The 19,358-nt window shown below is 44.9% G+C and overlaps 1 protein-coding gene across 1 annotated transcript; it reads left to right on the forward strand.

Moving 5' to 3' along the window:
- Nucleotides 1-14,142: 14,142 nt before the first annotated feature.
- Nucleotides 14,143-19,157, forward strand: LOC136541240 (probable protein phosphatase 2C 72). The gene is made up of 5 exons (XM_066533017.1): nt 14,143-14,727; nt 14,877-15,302; nt 15,775-16,142; nt 16,801-17,037; nt 18,553-19,157. Exons 2-5 carry the CDS (start codon nt 14,981-14,983, stop codon nt 18,820-18,822), a joined length of 1,197 nt encoding a protein of 398 aa, XP_066389114.1. The 5' UTR covers nt 14,143-14,727; nt 14,877-14,980; the 3' UTR covers nt 18,823-19,157.
- The last annotated feature ends 201 nt before the right edge of the window (nt 19,158-19,358 follow it).

The raw sequence follows: 19,358 nt of genomic DNA on the forward strand, positions 1-19,358 counted from the left end.
TCTTGATTTGCTCAAATGTTCTCTTATCAATTGCATCATGAATAGCACTTAGAGCAATGTCATTGTTTTGGAGAAGCACTTCTTCAGCCACGGTGGAATTCTTCGGATCACCAATCTCAATTTTGGTTTTTACTACCTTCTATACTTTTCTATTGATTGACTTGATGTGTGTGGTCATTTTTGACTTCCAATAGGGATAATTTGTGCCATCAAATTGGGGTGGCTTCTTGGTGTTGTTGATTTGAGCCATTTTTACATCAAAGGTTGTTAAGCCTCAAATCACGGTGACCTCGACTTTGATACCACTTGAAAGGTCCTAATGGCTAGAGGGGGATGAATAGCCTATTAAAAATATCTACAACAACACTTAACAAAACGGTTATACAATTATGAGGTGAAGCAAGTGTTGCGCTAGCCTACTCAAAACGCAAGCCACCTATCACAATTCTAGTTTAGATTGTGTCTACTCACACAATAGCTATGACCCTACTCTATGTTAGTGTGTTCTCAAAGGCTAACTAAAGAGCCACACCAACCAAGCATGCAAGCTCTCACAACTAGCTATACTAAAGAGCTTGACAACTAGTTTACGGTAATGTAAAGAGAGTGATCAAGAAGATTATACCGCCGCGTAGATGAAGGAACCAATCAATCACAAGGATGAAAAACAATGAAGGCCAATCACCTCAGAGTCAATGATGAACATAATGATTTTTTACCGAGGTTCACTTGCTTACCGGCAAGCTAGTCCTCGTTGTGGCGATTCACTCACTTGGAGGTTCACGCGCTAATTGGCTTCACACGCCAAACCATCAATAGGGTGCCGCACAACCAACACAAGATGAGGATCACACAAGCCACGAGCAATCCACTATAGTACCTTTTGGCGCTCTGCCGGGAAAAGGTCAAGAACCCCTCACAATCACCATGATCGGAGCTGGAGACAATCACCACCCTCCGCTCGATGATCCTTGCTGCTCCAAGCTGTCTAGGTGGTGGCAACCACCAAGAGTAACAAGCGAAACACGAACACCAAGTGCCTCTAGATGCAAACACTCAAGCAATGCACTTGGATTCTCTCCCAATCTCACAAGATGATGAATCAATGATGGAGATGAGTGGGAATGCTTTGACTAAGCTCACAAGGTTGCTATGTCAATGTAAATGGCCAAGAGAGTGAGCTTGAGCCAGCCATAGGGCTTAAATAGAAGCCCCCACGAAATAGAGTCGTTGTACCCTTTCATTGGCACAACATAGGGTGACCGGACGCTCCGGTCCAATCGAGCAGACGCTGGCCCTCAGTGTCGGGTCATGTGATTCACTCCACGTGTCCCCTGCTTCAAATACTGTTCGTTAGATTTTAATGGTCATCAGTTGATCGGACACATCAGTTAGAAAGTGACCAGACGCTGGACCTCAGCGTTCGGTCGTTTCCAGTAAGGTTCCAAACATGAATTTTCATGCCCGATTGGACTCACCCAGCGTCCGGTCATTCAACGTCTCCTCTGTGTGCCTTACGTCAGCGTACGTCAGCACTGACCGGACGCACCCTGTCAACGTCCGGTCGTTTGATCGACGCCAGCGTCTTCGTTGATACATCTGACCGGACGCACCGGTCCAACCGTGGCCAGCGTCCGGTCACTTCCAGTAACCTTCGTCTTTTCTGTCTAGGGCGCCGGTGGAGTTTCTTACTCTTGCTCCCAAACTTCACCACCCTTGATCAAATGTGCCAACCACCAAGTGTATCACCTTGTGCACATGTGTTAGCATATTTTCACAAACATTTTCAAGGGTGTTAGCACTCCACTAGATCCTAAATGCATATGCAATGAGTTAGAGCATCTAGTGGCACTTTGATAACCGCATTCCGATACGAGTTTCACCCCTCTTAATAGTACGGCTATCAATCCTAAATATGATCACACTCTCAAAGTGTTTTGATCACCAAAACAAAATAGCTCCTGTGATTTATACCTTTGCCTTGAGCTTTTTGTTTTTCTCTTTCTTCTTTCCAAGTCCAAGCACTTGATCATCATCATGGTATCATCATCATCATGCTATGATCTTCATTTGCTTCATCACTTGGAGTGTGCTACCTATCTCATGATCACCTGATAAACTAGGTTAGCACTTAGGGTTTCATCAATTCATCAAAACCAAACTAGAGCTTTCAGTGGGGTCCATCATCCACCGCCAAAACAAGTTCTTGGCGATCGACTGCACTGGAGAAATCTCCATCTGCAGCAGCAACGTCGTCGACACTACTTCAACCGCGACGCTGCTGCCATCGCTGTCGCCATCTACGGGGCTCTACCACCGCAGCTACCTGGAATCAAACGGTGAGCTGCACATTGTGGGTGCCGTTCCACGAGACACAGAGCTTCACCTACAGTAGCGCAATCTACAAGTGCAACCTCTACGACCGTATGCCGGAGTGGTACAGGGTGAGGGACATCGGTGATCAGACACTGTTCGTGTCTAAACATTTCAATGAAAACTTCAGTGGAACAAGTATATCTAAGTACAAGGAGAACAAAATCTACATGTCTGAGCCATTGTATGGGGATCCATACGACTTGGTCCATCGACTGGAGATCGTTGATATTACTATCGGAGCATCCGAAGTGAAGCCCGTCCAGAAAAAGATGTAGGATTCCGAGGCTCTAGGTTGGATGCGACTCAATCTCTAAAAGCTCTAGAGTTTATGAGCATGCGACGTCGTACACTCCGTGACTGTGTTAAATTCATAAACTTTGTTTTTTTAAATTAAATGTCACTTTAATGTTGGTATTTAATTTAACAGTATTGTTATCTTATCGTGCGATCCGTGTATTTTTAATATAAATTGTTAGTTATCCTGTAGCAATACACGGATATAGAAAAAGAAAAACACAGCGCCGCTCGCCGCTCCATTCCAAATCCGTCACCGATTATTATTCCTATATATGCTCTCCCTGCTTTACATTGCTCTAATCGTAGTTTGCACTCCAAGCTAAAAATCAACAAATCACCCGTTTGACCAGCTTATCCGGCCTCGACCACCAGGCAGGAGAACGTATATATAATTGCACGATATTTTTCTTTATTTCTTTTCTTCACTGCAAAGTAATCAAGAAAACACAAGTGTCAGCGCTCACACTCGTTCTGATTTCTATCATAAATAAAGAACTAGCCCTTCTTTAGTTACCCTAAAATCCAAACTTTGATACTATACAAAAAGAAGATTTTCCGTCACATCAAACTTGCGGTACATGCATGGAGTACTAAATATTGACAAAATCAAAAACTAATTACATAGTTTGGTTGTACTTTGCGAGACGAACGTTTTAAGCCTAATTAGTCAATGATTGAACAATTGTTATCAAATACAAACGAAATACTACAGTGTGCAACCGGATTCCGTCGGCGCCGATTTCGGGGGCAACTAAAGCCCCCCCCCCCCCCCCCAGCCTACTACTCTCTATATGTAATATATGTTGCTGCATGGCAGCTAGAAGGCGATCCTGATGGCTTTCTAGATGCGGTGCAAGATGCCCTCCACGTACGATTTGTTTTCGTGTAGCGTGTAATGCATGAATGGAGGGCAGGGGCGAATCTAGGATATCGAATCACTGGGTCAAGGACTAAGCAACAGGGTCAAAGATGTGTTAATTTTCTATTTGAAGAATAATTTACTGGTGGATAAAAGAATTTTTAAAGAGTTTTTAGCAAGTTATCGAGGTCAGCTGACCCCAATGGTTACACATAGATTCACCCCTGAAGCTAGGAATTAGTAAACGTCTCTACATATGCCTTTTGTAAGGGGTGTTTGTTGCCCCTCCTAAATTTTAGTCGATATCCCATCGAATATTTGGACACATGCATGGAGTATTAAATATAGACTAATTATGAAACTAATTACATAGTTGGCGACTAATTTACGAGACGAATCTTTTGAGCCTAATTAGTCCATGATTTGACAATATTTGCTATAATAAACATATGCTAATGACGGATTAATTAGGCTTAAAAAATTCGTCTCATACAGTACTGACGGATTATGTAAGTTATTTTTTTATTAGTATCTAAATATCACATGCAACATCCTCCCAATACACCTCTTAAATTTTATTAGCAGGATCTAAACACCCCTAAAGCGTATTTCAATTATTGTACCATGAGTTGCACTTCACGGCAATTGTTAAAATCCATCATATACCCTTAGGGAAAGTTGAAAGTTGGCACCTAGAAGCCATTTAAGGTAGCTTACTTCCTGGGACACTCGGACCTCGACACGGTCTCTAATTTAACACTTTGCATTGACTATTAATATCTATATAACAAACATAAATGGCTTGCAAAGAGATAGCTTACTCCTAGATTATGAAAGTAACTTTTTTATAAAGAATCTAATAACACAATTGTTGCGTATCTTGTCAATCTATATAGAATGTTAGATATTTATATGTTGTCAAAAAATGTTAGATATTTATAATCAAATATAAAAAGTTGACTTTATATATCAAATAAATGTGGTTCATATCGATTAATAGACTATTGAAAATACTGCTTAATAACATGCGCACATCAGTATGAGAATTTCTTTTTTCATATAAAACCCAAAGTTGTAACCTTTCCCTTGTCAGTTTTTCTTTTTTTTCTTCTTCTTTCTCCGCAGCCATCTTGAGATATAGTTCTACTTATCAACAGGGTTTGTTTTTCCTCCATGTGTATATATACATGGCCAAGAGAGGGCACTAGATTGTGGATTCAGTTGTCTATAATAACTAATTTACAAGCAATGCAAGTTACATCTTTGGATTATGTAACACCCTAATTTTGCATTTTCTAAAAAAATAATCAAATTGATTTATTTAAGCAATTTATGTGAGCATTCAAACATAGGAAAGTAATATTTTTTATAAAACTAAAATCAAATATAAGATTAGCTACAAGTGATGCATACATGCTGCTGCATATTAATTTTTGTGATGAATGGTTTTGATTCAAAGTCCAAATGAATTCAAAATCTAATTGAAAATGGATTTGGAAAATTCATTAGAAAAAGGAAAATAATTATTTTTTTCCTCTCCCTCCCTTCCTTGATTTTCGGCCCAGCCCGAGCAGCCGCGCCAGCCCGGATCAGCCTCCCCCTGGCGCCCCGCGCCAGCCCAGCCCCGCGTCGGCCCAGCAACCGCGCCAGCCAACCGCAGCCGTGCTGCTCGCCTCAGCAACCACCGCGCCTAGCCGCTGACACCCGGCCCCGCCTGTCAGCTCCCCCACCTTCCTCCCGCAACCGCAGCCCCGGTCAAGCCGCGGCCACAACCGCGCCTGCTCCACGCGCGTCGTGGGAGCGCCCCCTCCCCACGCCCCGGCCTCTACAAAACGGAGCCCACGCCCGAGCCGCCCCCCTGCTGCCTCTCCCCGCTCCAGTTTTTGCCCTCGCTCACGCCTCGGAGGCCACAACCGGCGCACGGAGAACACAAAAGACCGCCATCCGCCGTCCATCGTGACCCGCCTTCCCTGAGCCGTCTCCGACCCCTTTCGTCCCCGTGGTGAGACCCCCATGCTCCCCTCTCTCTTCCCGGCCTTTTACTTTGGTGTTTGGTGACTTGTATGGCCGTTTCGCGTGCGGCCGGGAAGCTCTTGGCCGCCGGCCATGGCGACCGCCGCCTCGGCCTTCCCCTCCGGCCACCTTTTTGGCCTAGCCGTGATCCCCTGCTCCCCCGCATCTTCCCGGTGCCTTCGGATACGCTTTCCATAGACCGTGGCCCCCTAACCGAGCTCGCCGGCGAGTCCTCGCCGTCGGCCATGGCGCCTGGCCGCCTGGAACACTGTTCCGGCCAGCCCCCCCTTGTTCTCTCTCCTCCGAAATAATCCTAGCCGTCCATCACGAGATCAAAGGCCCTGGTTGGCCGATACCCTTTCGCCGTGGCAATTTGTTAAAGAGCCCCTCCCTTTTCCTGAAATAGAACCCGCCGTCCTTAGTGTATTTCCCCGAGTACGCATTCTCGTTTTGAAAGCGTAAAGTTAACTGTTTTAGTTCAGAGTACGTTTTCAGTATTTACAGAAATGCCATTTGAACTGTTTAGCTTATAAAATTATCGTTTTAGCTCCGAATTGAACCGTTCAAATTGCGTTAGCTTTGTAATTTCATTATCTACATGTTAGTACCACTGTTAATCAAGTTTGCAACTTTTAAATTTCATGGTTAGATTTAATTGAATATATTGCTATAGAAAATCCCGTTTAAATCATAACTTTCGCATTTTAGCTCAGTTTTTCGTGAACTTCGCGTTGACGTGATCGTAGCGAGACGTAGATTAGTTTTACAAACATTTTATCTTGTTTTCTATACTGTTGGTGTACTGTTCTAATTATAGAAATGTTTGCTTTGCATGAATGCCTTTGGAATGTTGTATGTTGCCGTGTTGGTCGCGTTCAGACGGTGAGGAGAACGTTGGAGACCAAGAATTCTTCGACGACCAGCAGGACTAGCAAGAGTTTGTGAACCAAGGCAAGTATAACATGGGCCTACCTTGATGTCCTATTCACCATTATTAATTACTCATTTGCATGTGTCTAATTTTGATACCCGTAAGGACATTCTAGTGATTGATTATCCTGTTCCTTGTCTCCTATGGGTTATTTGCATATGGGTAGATTGCTAGTGCTCTAACTGAACATAATCTATACGATGATGAATGATTCTATGGAACTAAAAGTATAACATGAGTTATAACAACTGTTTCATAGGACGAAGTTGCAAATGACTTTTGATCATGTTGCTCTCGGCCCTCCATAAGGACTCATCTATCGGCAAAAGTTGGGACTGACAGTGCAACCGGGAGAGTCATATGGCTTTGACTTTAGCTCAGTAATAGGACATTTTTTTTGCTAGTTAGAGGTTACCTTTTTGGCGCAAATATGGCTTGCCACGTTGGGTATAGGGCTGCCTCTGTTCCTATGTGTATAGCCGCGATGGATATGTGCCATAGGAAAGGGGGGTTCCTACATCTGCCTGCCGAGGAAACCTAGCGGCCCTAACTTGTTAGAGAAACCTATGAAATGGCTTCATAGTGTACCCTGCCCGCTCACCTTGGCAGTGACATGGGAGTAATTAACCTGGGCATATGGGAATCACGACTCGTAGTGAATGTGCACCACCTCTGCAGAGGGTAACAAATTGTTATAACAGCCGTGCTCACGGTCACGAGCAGTCCGAAAAACTCACAGAATAACTGGATACTTGTTGATGATCATTTAAGTTGTTCTATGATGATATATGATACACTTGACCCGAATATCTGTTCATATGGGATTAAATGGGAGCTTAAGCATAATTTGATAATACCGGATAATAAAAGCTTGACTTGCTAAAAATGCTAACTGCAGTAAACCAGTGTCAACATTTTTGAGCTTCATAATCCCATGTTAACTTGTTAAGTACGGGATGTACTTACACTTGTTTATTTTCTTTATTTGGATAAAAATCCCGGATGGGTAACAGATGACAACGGGTATGAGGAATTCCCTGAGGATTTTTAGGCTTGTGGTCAACCAGTTAACCTTCCCTGTGATGAAGCCCTACGAGAGAGTTATCTTTTTATATTCCGTTGTGTGATGTAAGACTATGTTATATTATGAATCTGATGTAAGAGACACCGTGATGATACTTTATGTAATTTGTCAGCTTGTGTGTGTGATTGATCCCTGGGCACACACGAATTTTGTGCATTCAATTTCATCCTTAAAATTAGGCGTGACAGATTACACATTAACTTATTTTCTATGTCTTGACACCAGCGGTTGCACCCTACCAGCGCGCATCTCCATATCCCCCACCCACATCCTAGAAGGAATAACGTCTCCTCTTTGAAAGGCATTTATAATTTGAGTAAAATAAATTTGAAGTCCACACGCCGAAGTTTTGAATCTTTTGGGGCCAGGAGTTGAATTTCGATGTGGAAGTCGGAAAGTTTTTAGTCAACACCAAAATCTTCCTCAGCTAAAAGTACTGGTGTCTCCAAGCTAAAAGATAACCAAAAAATAATCGAATGATTCTACTGAACTTCCATACGTTATATTGATTTTTTTTTTTGGAAATTCTCACAGTTGGAATCTTGATTCTGTAAGTGCCCACTGCCCGCTTCCCCAATATATTGTTTCATGTTACTCTTTTTCAAAGTTGTTAAGCAAGTTAGTTTCAAAAGGTTTTTTTTTTTTTTTTTTTTTGCGAAACAGTTTCAAAAAGTTGTTAAGCAAGTTACATAATACTGTATATAAGTATGATATATATGACTCACTCAACGCATAGCATTTTAGTGTGTTCTTATTAGCCTCGAGTCAGGTTAATTGTTGTGCAATGCTTGTACTTGGTCTCCTAGTATCGAACCCAAGCTGTCTCCACGAAGATACCAAATTTGTTTTTTGCTCTCTTTTCCTCAACTATATGTGCCATGTCATGGAAAGTGTGTGGCACCAGTACAAAGGAGAAAGGACTCAAGGATCACGAACCATACCCACAGTTTTTATTTTTATTTTTGAAACTTGGGAACCATACACACAGTTGGAAGACGTACATAGAACCATTTTCGCTTTGAGTCCGTCTACCCAACAACCATGTGTTTTATACAGTTTCAACACATGATTTTTTTTGCACCATAAAATTAAGATTCAACAGCCTCCAGCCTTCTTCTACCTCCAACCTTCTTCTATCTCTAGACAATCACAAATCACAAGATCACAGATTCACAGATCACGAGAAACAATTTTTTTCTATGAAAAAACAAATCACAAATCGGGGAGAAGAAGATACGGGGGCTGGGTTAGGTCGCCAGCGCCAGTCGCGGCCTCTGCGCGCCGGTGCTGCTGTCGTTCTGGGATTGGCCGACCGTGCTCGTTGTCTAGCGCTGATTGGCTCCAGTTGTGTGCAGCCAGTCCTGGCTTCCTCCGTGACGGCCGGGCGCGTGTGCGGGGTGCACTGGAGCGCGGCGCGATGGTACTTCAATCCTTCCATCCCAGAAGCACGGCAGTTCTATGACAGGGCGAGCTCGCCGGAGCCGGTGGAAAAAGTGAGAGAAAAAATCAATGTGTTTTTTTCCCTAAAATACATGTGTTGTATAGCATTCCTGTTTCGGTTTTCGTAGCGCCGGGATTTATGATGTCGTGGTGCACATATCTTAATACGGCAGGCTCCGCCGTTAGGCGCATGGGTTGGGGAGTAAGCACCTACTTCCTAGTAGGATCTTAATATTTAATAAACTTACCTCCATAGATTGAGTTTCTTACGGATAGAACATATCTATTATGATTCTAAGTCCTATTTGTTGTAGATTTAGTTGCCGCCGCCGCCACCGCAGGAGTACACATCCGTGACATTGTTGCTAGTTCTGTCGGTAGCCGTAGCGCATGCATCGAACATGCCTCTAGCACTTGATGAGTTGGTACGAGTGCTCACATTTTTTTTTGAGTTTTAAGACAGAGCTCCAGTCTTTTAACTACTAATAGCCAAAAGACGGGGTTAAGCCGTTACAACAAGAGGATTGCATACCATCTGAAATATCACCGAGCATACTTCCGACTAAAAACATCTCAACCAACCACGGAACATTATTAAAAATATATATATATATATATATAGAAAAAAGTTACGAACTATGAGACAAGCTGAAACACTGTTCCAACTGATTTGTTGTGAGAAAAAAATATTGTTCTGACTGAAAAGACAAGTCGAAAAATACAAACTACTAGACAAGCGAACAGGACCGTAAGCGCAAAATGCGTTCATTTCTTCATGACGAGAGGTAGCCTCATTTAGTTCTTCACCGACTCAACACTAAGCCCTTGTTTAGTTCACGAAATTTATATTTTGGGGCTACTGTAGCACATTCGTTTTTATTTGGCAAATAGTATCCAAACATTGACTAATTAGGCTTAAAACGTTCGTCTCGCAATTTCTTACCAAACTGTATAATTAGTTTTTCTTTTCGTCTACATTTAATGCTCCATGCACAGGCCGCAAACATTCGATGTGACAGGTACTGTAGTAACTTTTTGGATTTTGGGGTCCAACTAAACAAGGGCTAAACATCATGGGGCCAGTGGAAAAAGCGTGTGGTTGGTCTTGGTCAATTCGACTGCCCTGCCCCTGTGGTAGGACGAGCATATCCCATCCCATCGCTATATCCAGCCTGTTCGTTTGTTCATATATGATTGTGAATTATAAGTTAGAATAGTATTTTTTTCTCACGTCAAACCAGTCAGCGGTAAATAATCCTTAATCATTTACGACGAAATGAACACGCTGATAGTCATCCCACACGGTACGGCAAATACCAAGACCGTACGCTATGCACGTGAAGACGACTAGACAAGGAGAAACATGCGTGGCCCCGGATATGCATGCTAGTGTGGCCTCGAGTGGTTTGACCACGGCAGGGGCAGGCACTGTCACTGTCAGGCAGTATCATCTCATCGGTATCCTGCCAAATGCCAGCCACATCCACATGTGTGGCACTGCAAGCGGGTGAAAGTCAAAACGGGAGAACCAGGCGCGCGGTACGGTACATGGCCTGCCATGGATCCGCACGCATCGGATCTCCATCGGACGGCCTCGGAGCGTCGTGGAGACCAGCGAGGGCACAGCTCAGCGGAAGCGCATTAGTGCGCGGAGGCTGTAGATGGCCAACGGGCCGGCCCGGCATGGACCTGTAAAAGCATGGCCCGATGGGGGTCGGACCGGCACGGCACGACGTGTCTCCCGGGCCGTGCCTCATAAGGCCACGGGCCTGGCCTCAGGGCCAGGCAAGGCACTGTGGGCCGATTTTCATGCCGGGCCGGCTCGAGAAGCACGGCCAATTTCACAGGCCGTGCCAGCCCGAGGCCCACAGGCTGCCGACAGAGAGGGGGGGGGGGGGAGGGCGATGCTGTTCACTGGATCCGTCGGAGAAGGGAGGGAGGGAGGACGCGGGGAGCGGACCCGCCATGGAGGAGGAGATTTGCGTCGTCCCGCGCTGGATCCACGCCGGAGGAGAGCCGCCGGAGAAGGGAGGGAGGGAGGACGTGGAGAGCGGATCCGCCACGGATGAGGAGATCCACGCTCGATCCGCGCCACCCCTGCCCGGAGACGTCCGCGCCGGAGGAGAGCCGCCAGAGAAGGGAGGGAGGATGCGGGGAGCGGATCCGTCACGGAGGAGGAGATCCGCGCTGTCCCGCGCTGGATCCGCGCCACCCCTGCCTAGAGATGTCCGCGCCGGAGGAGAGCGCCGTTGTAGGGGCCGTGCGAGAGGGAGGGAGAGGGGCGCCGTTGTTACGCCGGGAGAGAGTGGAGGGAGGGCCGGAGGGAGAGAGAGTGGAGGAGCCGAGGAGGGAGAGATCGACGGCGCGTGAGGGAGAGCGACGGCGCGTGAGGGAGAGAGGGTGTCGCATCTGCGCGGGTAGGATTTAGGGTTTGGGGTGACGCGGGAGGAGGCGGTCGAGCGGAGTCCCCGCTTTATATACGCCGGCCGCGGGGGGCGGGGAGGCGGCAGGCTGGGGCGCTAGCGGGCCGTGCTGTGCCGGCCCACGTGCCTAGGGTAAGGCCCAGGCACGGCCTGCTCCTCCGGGCCGGGTCAACCCGGGCCCGCTAGCCGTCGTGCCGTGCTTGGGCCGGGCCAAAAAAATGGGCCTTGGGCCGGGCCGGGCCGACGGACTCGGGCTGCATGGCCAACTATAGCGGAAGCCCAGGCACGCGCGCACGGGCACAGATGCGGGTGGTGGCGGGATGCGTCGCCGGGCTCCCGACATGCAGGCAGACACGATACCGGCGGGCGGGCAGGCTCCGCCGCTGTGAAATTGGTGGATTTCGTCGTGTCTGCTGCTGATTTGCCCTGGGCATTGTTTTTCAATCTGAATGCACCAGCGGATCTTGGCGGCCCTCACACTGCTGACGGCGCATCGCTTCACCGCATTGACCACAGCAGCAGCACCCAGCCGGCCCAAACAGAGGGAAAAAAAAATTGCATGGAGCCTGCATGCACCCTGCGGCCGTGCATACCTAGGGACAAAAGCTCGACGCGCGTCTCTGTTCCTCTGGCTTGTACATCGCGGGTGCTACTGGGATCGGCAGTTCGGCACGGCTCGGCTTGGCTGGAATTGAAGCACGGCTCGCCCACGTTTTCCAGCAACTTAGGGGTTGTTTGGATTCAGCTACTAAAATTTAGAAGGTGTGTCGAAAGGATGTTGTATGGGGTGTTTGGATACTAATAAAAAAATAAATTACATAATCCGTCAGTACTCTACAAGATGTTTTTTTAAGCTTAATTAATCCGTCATCAGCATATGTTTACTGTAGCAAAACATTGTTAAATCATGGACTAATTAGGCTTAAAAGATTCGTTTCGCAAATTAGTCGCAAATTATGCAATTAGTTTCGTAATTAATCTATATTTAATACTCCATGCATGTGTCCAAATAGTCGATGAGACAACGACTAAAATTCAGGAGGGACAACCAAACACCCCCTTAATCACCGATCCAGATTTGTTTAACCGACACGCGTCAGCCATCCACCGTAGGTATGTACGGCCGCACGGTACCTACAATCTTCATGCGATTTTTTTTTTCCAAACAGAGAGAGGAGCGTCACAGGAGCCAGCCAGCATCAGCGCCAAGACTTTTCCAGTCGCTCGCTCGGGACCGCCAAGCCAACGATGCAAAGTCGCTCCTGCTGCCTAGCCTAGCCTAGCCTAGCCTAGCGAGTAGCGACGTGGCGGCCGCGTTGTCCCGTACAAGCCAGCCGCCCAGCCGTGGCGGCGTCCCCCGCGCGCACGCTCACCACGCCACAGGCGCGCCAATTGGCGGGCCGCGGCTAGGGCGCCCCGTTTTCAGCGGCGGGGGCGCCGTCCGGCCTGGGGAATTTTCCGGGAAGGTCACTCGGCCATGACGCGGCGCTCTGGAGGTCCGTCCGTGCATCCATGGGTTTTGGTCGGCGCGAGTAAAAAACTGACAAAGTACGGCCGTTTCATTCTAAATCATTTGCATGAAGAAAATGGTACTGCCACACACGGCTGTCAGCCGGTTTGGCTGGGCTGGTTCGTGAAGAAGTACTGCTGACAGATTTGTGTGAGAGAAAAATACTATTCTGACTAGAAATTTATAATCGTTTCACCCTAGCCGAACAAGCTGTGTAACGAAGCTGAAGCCGTTAAGAAATGATTTGGGTCTCTGTTCTGTTTTAATTTTCCGTGCAAGCAAAGCCAAATTTTCCATAATTTTAGAGAGAGAGAGGGGGGAGTCATTTTTCCATTGCTGGAACGATATACTATGTGGGTACGCACAATAATCCATGAAATCTTTTTTTACTTGAGCTATTCGTGACATCAGCAAGTTTTACTTATTTCCTAGTTAAACTTAGGAAATTAACACTAAAAATTAGTTGGCTAATAGCTAATAACTGCAATTTTTTAGTTAGCTAGTAATTTTTAGCAGGGGACTGTTTGGATGCACCTGCTAATAGGTGGTTAAATAGTGAGTTTAAGGTGTATATTATGAACTATTAGCACTTATTAGTAACTCCAAATCTGCTAATATAACTAATAGTTAGCATCTCTCCAACTAAGAATTAGCAGGTCTATTTGGATCCACTAGTACTAATTTTAGCCGCTAATTTTAAATATTAATGGATCCAAACAGACCCTTATTTTCTTGTCAAGGTCTATCCTAAGTCAATCATTTCAATCACTGATATATATCTAAATTTATAGATTGATTGGCGGCATAATATTTGTATTACTAGATTCACACTAATACTTTTATAGTATATAACTTTTTTGTATGATAATTATTTTTTTGAGAAAATCAGGAGGGGCAAGCCCCTACTGGTTAAAATACTATATTAAGAAAGAACGAGCCGTTTACAACTATGATAATCATTTCAAATACTTTTATAGTATTAGACTTATATTTTGGAATGTAGGAAATAAAAATACCTTTGATCTCTGACTTGCATTTCAGGAAAAAAAAATCCTAGCAACCCATTTCTAGACATATCACTTAGTAGCTGTAACATTTTTCACCCACGCGTGAAATCCAGTGATGCAAAACACAGGTCAAACGAGGAGGCAGAGCAAGGCGAAAAATGGCTCGAGTGGGCACTATAAATGCTGCCTTTTCTTTCTGGGGAAGAATGGCGCAGTGCAGAGGGGAAAAAATGGATTAATGGAACGGAACAACACGGTGCAGCAGCACAAGGGAAGCAGTCGCCACCACTCCCAAGTTCCTTCCCCTCTCGAGAAATTAGGACCGGTAGAGCCCATCTCTGAGCGCTGCCTTGCTGGCCCTGCATCAGCTCCCTCCCCTCTCTCATCCCTCTTCCCTGGTCTGGTCTGGTTTGGTTGCGTCTCCTGTAGTTTTTGGTCCCTCTCTCTCTCTTTGCTTGCTTGCGCTCTCCATATATCCTGTGGACCGGTGAAGATGCTCTGATCTACCTGTCTGTTCTTCGATCGAGTCTCAGAGATTTGGGAGGAGGAGGAGGGGGAAGCAAAGCGAAAGAGCCCATCTTTTTTTAGTCTTTTCGGTTCGGTTTCCTGGTTGCTTCTTTTGGATCCCGCGGAGGAGCCCACCGTTTGTACAAAAACCCAATCTTTGCTGCCTTCCCCGCGCCCGAGATCGATAGGTTTCCAGATCTAAGGCTCCTTCCTCTGGCTGTGAGATCGCAGGCGCAGCAATCCGAGCGCGCAGCTACTAGGGAAAAATATCCGAGAAAAGGTAATTCCTTTTTTTTTTTCTTTGCTTCCCCTCCCAATGCAAGGAAAGTATGGTGGACTTGTTGGCCTTCCTCCCTTCGATCATGCAATTTGGGTGCTAGATTCGCGGTGGTTGATCTTCATATGCGTCCTGTTTGGTTCCAATTGCAGATTTTGTTGCGGAGACGGAGCGAGAACAGGTTGCTGGACAAGGAAAGGGTAAAGGAATGGTCTTCGTCACGAAGTGGGCGATGGGGTGGCGGTGGAGATGAGGGATGCTATCGGCTGCGATGGATTACTTGAAATCTTGCTGGGGGCCGGCATCACCGGCCGGGCGCCCCCGCAGAGGATCGGATGCCACCGGCCGCCAGGACGGGCTCCTGTGGTACAAGGACGGCGGGCAGGTCGTCGATGGTGAGTTCTCGATGGCCGTGGTCCAGGCCAATAACCTGCTGGAGGACCATAGCCAGGTTGAATCCGGGCCGCTGAGCACATCGGAGCCTGGACTGCAAGGCACCTTCGTCGGGGTCTATGATGGGCATGGTGGCCCGGAGACGGCGCGGTACATCAATGATCATCTCTTCAACCACCTGAGGAGTAAGGCCTCCACCGCTGCTGAAGTCCATGCCTTAGATCAAATAACAATCAAGCTATGCTATCGGATTTACGATCAATACATCTAATATTCTGATATGCAAGCTGTGTGTATAACTTGATGTTGATTGCTCTTGAGTAAAGATGTTTGCCATTTCAGTGACACTTGATTTTATGCATGCATTGCATAGAACGTGGTTCTATGTATATTGACATGGAAAAGCGCGCGCAAATTTGAATGCAGTTATGTTTAGATAAAGGCTAAAGTTATCCTAAATTCGATCTTGATATAACTGGGAATAGAATGGAAGCACATCATTGCATGGAATAGTTTGGTAACTGTAAAACTGCTAGAAATTATTGATCATTGCGAAAGGATAGTGTCTTCTGTCACATCTTCTAGGTATATCACAATTTGTTTTAACTGCTTACCTTTTCTCATTTATGCTTTTGCATGACAAACTTTGGTTTCCAGGATTCGCATCTGAGCACAAGGGCATGTCAGCAGATGTGATTCGGAAGGCATTCCGAGCGACTGAGGAGGGTTTCATTTCTGTAGTTAGTGACCAATGGTCAGTGAGACCTCAGTTAGCAGCTGTAGGCTCTTGCTGTCTAGTTGGCGTGGTTTGCAGCGGAACTTTGTATGTTGCAAACCTTGGGGACTCCCGTGCTGTTCTTGGGAGACTTGTCAAGGGAACTGGAGAGGTTTTGGCAATGCAGCTCTCAGCAGAACACAATGCATCCTATGAGGAGGTTAGACGAGAGCTGCAGGCATCACATCCTGATGATCCCCATATTGTGGTCCTAAAACACAATGTTTGGTGTGTAAAGGGTATTATCCAGGTACATTAACTTTGCATAAGATGAAGTTGGCAGTCTTTTGTCTATCCATTCTGACCCATCAATCCAAATATTTTTAACAGTGCAGAAAAAAAAAACTTCTGAGACCTTTATTCTCATCATAGCTGAGATTTGCATTATGTGGGTAGCCAGCTTTATCTTCTGTGGTTGCATTTTCGTTTTATCTTGATGTTATGTTATCACTTAAGTATATTTATTTGTATTCAGGAATCATGAGTATTACTATATTCATGGACCAACCTTTTAAAATACCTATGTGGGTGCAGTAATCTACAATGTTATTATGACCGATGTGCTGTAAGGTGTTGAATTTAGTTTTCATATTGCATTCGCCCCTAGTGATTTTTTTTTTATTTTTTGATAAATTGAACTTATTATTCATGCTGCACCCTTAATGGAAGTTAGTGCATGAGTCACACAAGATAGGTATAGGTGCATATTCTAGGTTAATCATTTTGTAAGTGATCTTGGTCTGGTAGTAATGGTAACTATGAAATCAACTTTGTTTTCTTGTAAATGCCATTCCAATTACTTCTGCTGCGTAGTGCATATATACGTATGAGATTCTGTCATGCAATCTTGCTTGTTGAATTGCTTTGCTTCCAGGTTGCGTCTCACATGGTATGATCATTTGTTGCAGATAACAAGGTCAATTGGAGATGTGTATCTGAAGAAACCAGAGTTCAATAGAGAACCTTTGCACAGCAAGTTTCGTCTTCAGGAAACTTTCAGGAGACCACTTCTTAGTTCTGATCCAGCAATTACTGTACACCAAATACAGCCAACTGATAAGTTCATCATTTTTGCATCTGATGGACTCTGGGAGCATCTTAGCAATCAGGAAGCGGTTGACATGGTCCAAAGTAGCCCGCGTAATGTATGTATTCTTATCTTATGTTTAGTTTCTGTAACTTGGTCTTTTCGAGACTCAGGCTAAATCATGTTATTACTTGCCTGATCAATACTATACATGCAATTATAGTAGTTTAATCATATTTTGACATTCATTTCTGTTTAGGTAATGGATGTACTTTTGTCTTAAGAAATTTGAGAACAATATTTGTGCATTTTTAGAAGCCTATCCTAAGTTCATTCAAGATGCTATGGATTAAGCATTCCCTCAGTTGTAGGCCATTAATGGAAGCCTGTTCTAAAAATGCACAGTTTATTTAAGCATTTCCTCAGTTGTAAGCGATTAAGCATTCAAGTTTATACAGATCTACTATTGTTGTATGATTGATTATTGACTGTCTCAAAATGTAACTGAAGAAACCGCACTGCACTGTGGCTCACGCCTCTGCAAGTCTGTACATTTGGCTGATACTGAATTAGACCATCTCCAGGATAATCTGGGATGCTCTATCTTCATTGTGTGGACCATTTTCGTGTCACTTGAATCGTTGTTACTTGAGTTGAAGGTTTACATGCATAGTTTTGGTTGTTGCCGGTACAATTTAGTAGTTAGATAATTCCTCCCGTCACGGTACATGCTGTTCTGGACAGTGATACAGTATCCAAAATGTAACCCTGACCATATATTTCTGTTGGGGGTAGGGGCGGCTGTGCCTACCCCCCCTCCATGTAAAAAGGCCTAGTGCCTAGTAGGTTTGAGGATCTTCATGTAAATTCGTGAACTATAAGGGGTGGGGAGGAAGATGCACCTCCCGCATCCCCTATAAATAGAACCCAAGGGCAAGAGGGAGGCTCTCTTCCCATTCCATTCTCCTGTGTGGGACTAGCACCCTAGCTTTCCCTTCGTCCGTCCGGGTGAAGGTACGAGCGACCAACAATTTCTATTGTGCTATATCCCAACAATTTCTATTGTACTTCCTCTGTCCCAAATTATAAGACGTCTAGAAATAGTTATGAATCTAGAAAACTTTTTCTAGACGTCTTATAATTTGGAACGGAGGGAGTAGTATGTTTATAAAACCGTTTATAAAACCAAACAAAAGTTGTAATATCATGAAAATACTTTTTGAGATCAATCGCAAATGATTTTCAATGTTACAGACCCTGATATTAAAATGATGTTTATTGACAAAATTTCAAAAGTTGACTTAATGTATTTTAAAAAGACATGTATCTGTATCTCGAGGGAGTCTCATTTTGTAAATCTCATACAATTGCAGTTTTCTTAAAAGGACTTTTTTTGCTACTATATTATTATGATAATAACAGTCAAGGTTTATATTGGATACTGTGTCAATGGCATATAAACATGTAATGATAGAGATAAGGGAGTATTTTGAGAAAGTACAGTGACGGGTCCACAAACTTTCTCAAGTTAAAATCGTGACCCCTGTTACATTATTTTTGTTGTTTTATTACTCTTTACACAATGATACCACTTGCTGTTATCGTGATGCCACTCTTAACTTTTATGTACCAGGGAATTGCTCGAAAGTTAGTAAAGTCTGCAATGCAGGAAGCAGCAAAGAAGAGGGAGATGCGGTATTCAGACCTCAAGAAAATTGATCGGGGGGTGAGGCGGCACTTCCACGATGATATAACTGTCATTGTGGTGTTTTTCGATTCAAATGCCATGACAACTGCTGCCTGGAGCAGACCCTCGGTCTCTCTCCGAGGGGGTGGGGTTCCAATCCCTTCAAACACCCTTGCTCCATTCTCAGTTCCCACAGAGCTAAACAACTCTTACTGAAACCACACTGGATGTGAAGGGCCAGGCAAGAGGATAAAAAAAAAAAGTAAAGGAAAAAGGTAAAGAAGAAGAAGAAAGAAGAGCAGTTGTGATCAGCTGTAGTGTATTTCACCGTTTGTGTTCATGTAAAACCTTTTTTAGATTCTCAACCTGGTGACTAGCGCAACTGATAGCAAGGTATAAGATTAGATTATTCTTAGCTTTTTTGGCCCTCTTTTTCTTTTCCTTACCCTTTAGATTCACTCATGGGATATCAGGTGGTTGTACATTCTCCGGATCAACTTGTGATAATAGTTCATCGCCCCCTTCTTTAGCCATAAAGTGCTGTTCCGTCATGTCATCCCAAGATTGATCTGGCTAGCTGAGATGCTCTCCTATCTCCACGCACCAGGGCATTGTTGCCTGGTTTGTTGGGACTTGGGAGAAGCCTCTCGACACTGTTGACATGGTGTGGCACATGCATAGCAGATTTGGGCTTGTTTGGTAGGGCTCCTCAAGTCCTTTGGAGGAGCCAGAGCACTTGATGAGCCACTTTT

The sequence above is a fragment of the Miscanthus floridulus genome, chromosome 1, assembly GCF_019320115.1.
Source record: "Miscanthus floridulus cultivar M001 chromosome 1, ASM1932011v1, whole genome shotgun sequence".
NCBI classification, from domain to species: Eukaryota; Viridiplantae; Streptophyta; class Magnoliopsida; order Poales; family Poaceae; genus Miscanthus; species Miscanthus floridulus.

Bases quoted from the DNA above. Each gene is read 5' to 3' on its own strand.
- LOC136541240 (XM_066533017.1), top strand. From the start codon at position 14,981: ATGCTATCGGCTGCGATGGATTACTTGAAATCTTGCTGGGGGCCGGCA. The intron at 15,303-15,774 runs GTAAGGCCTCCA...TTTGGTTTCCAG, and splicing joins TCTCTTCAACCACCTGAGGA to GATTCGCATCTGAGCACAAG. The intron at 17,038-18,552 runs GTATGTATTCTT...TTTATGTACCAG, and splicing joins TCCAAAGTAGCCCGCGTAAT to GGAATTGCTCGAAAGTTAGT.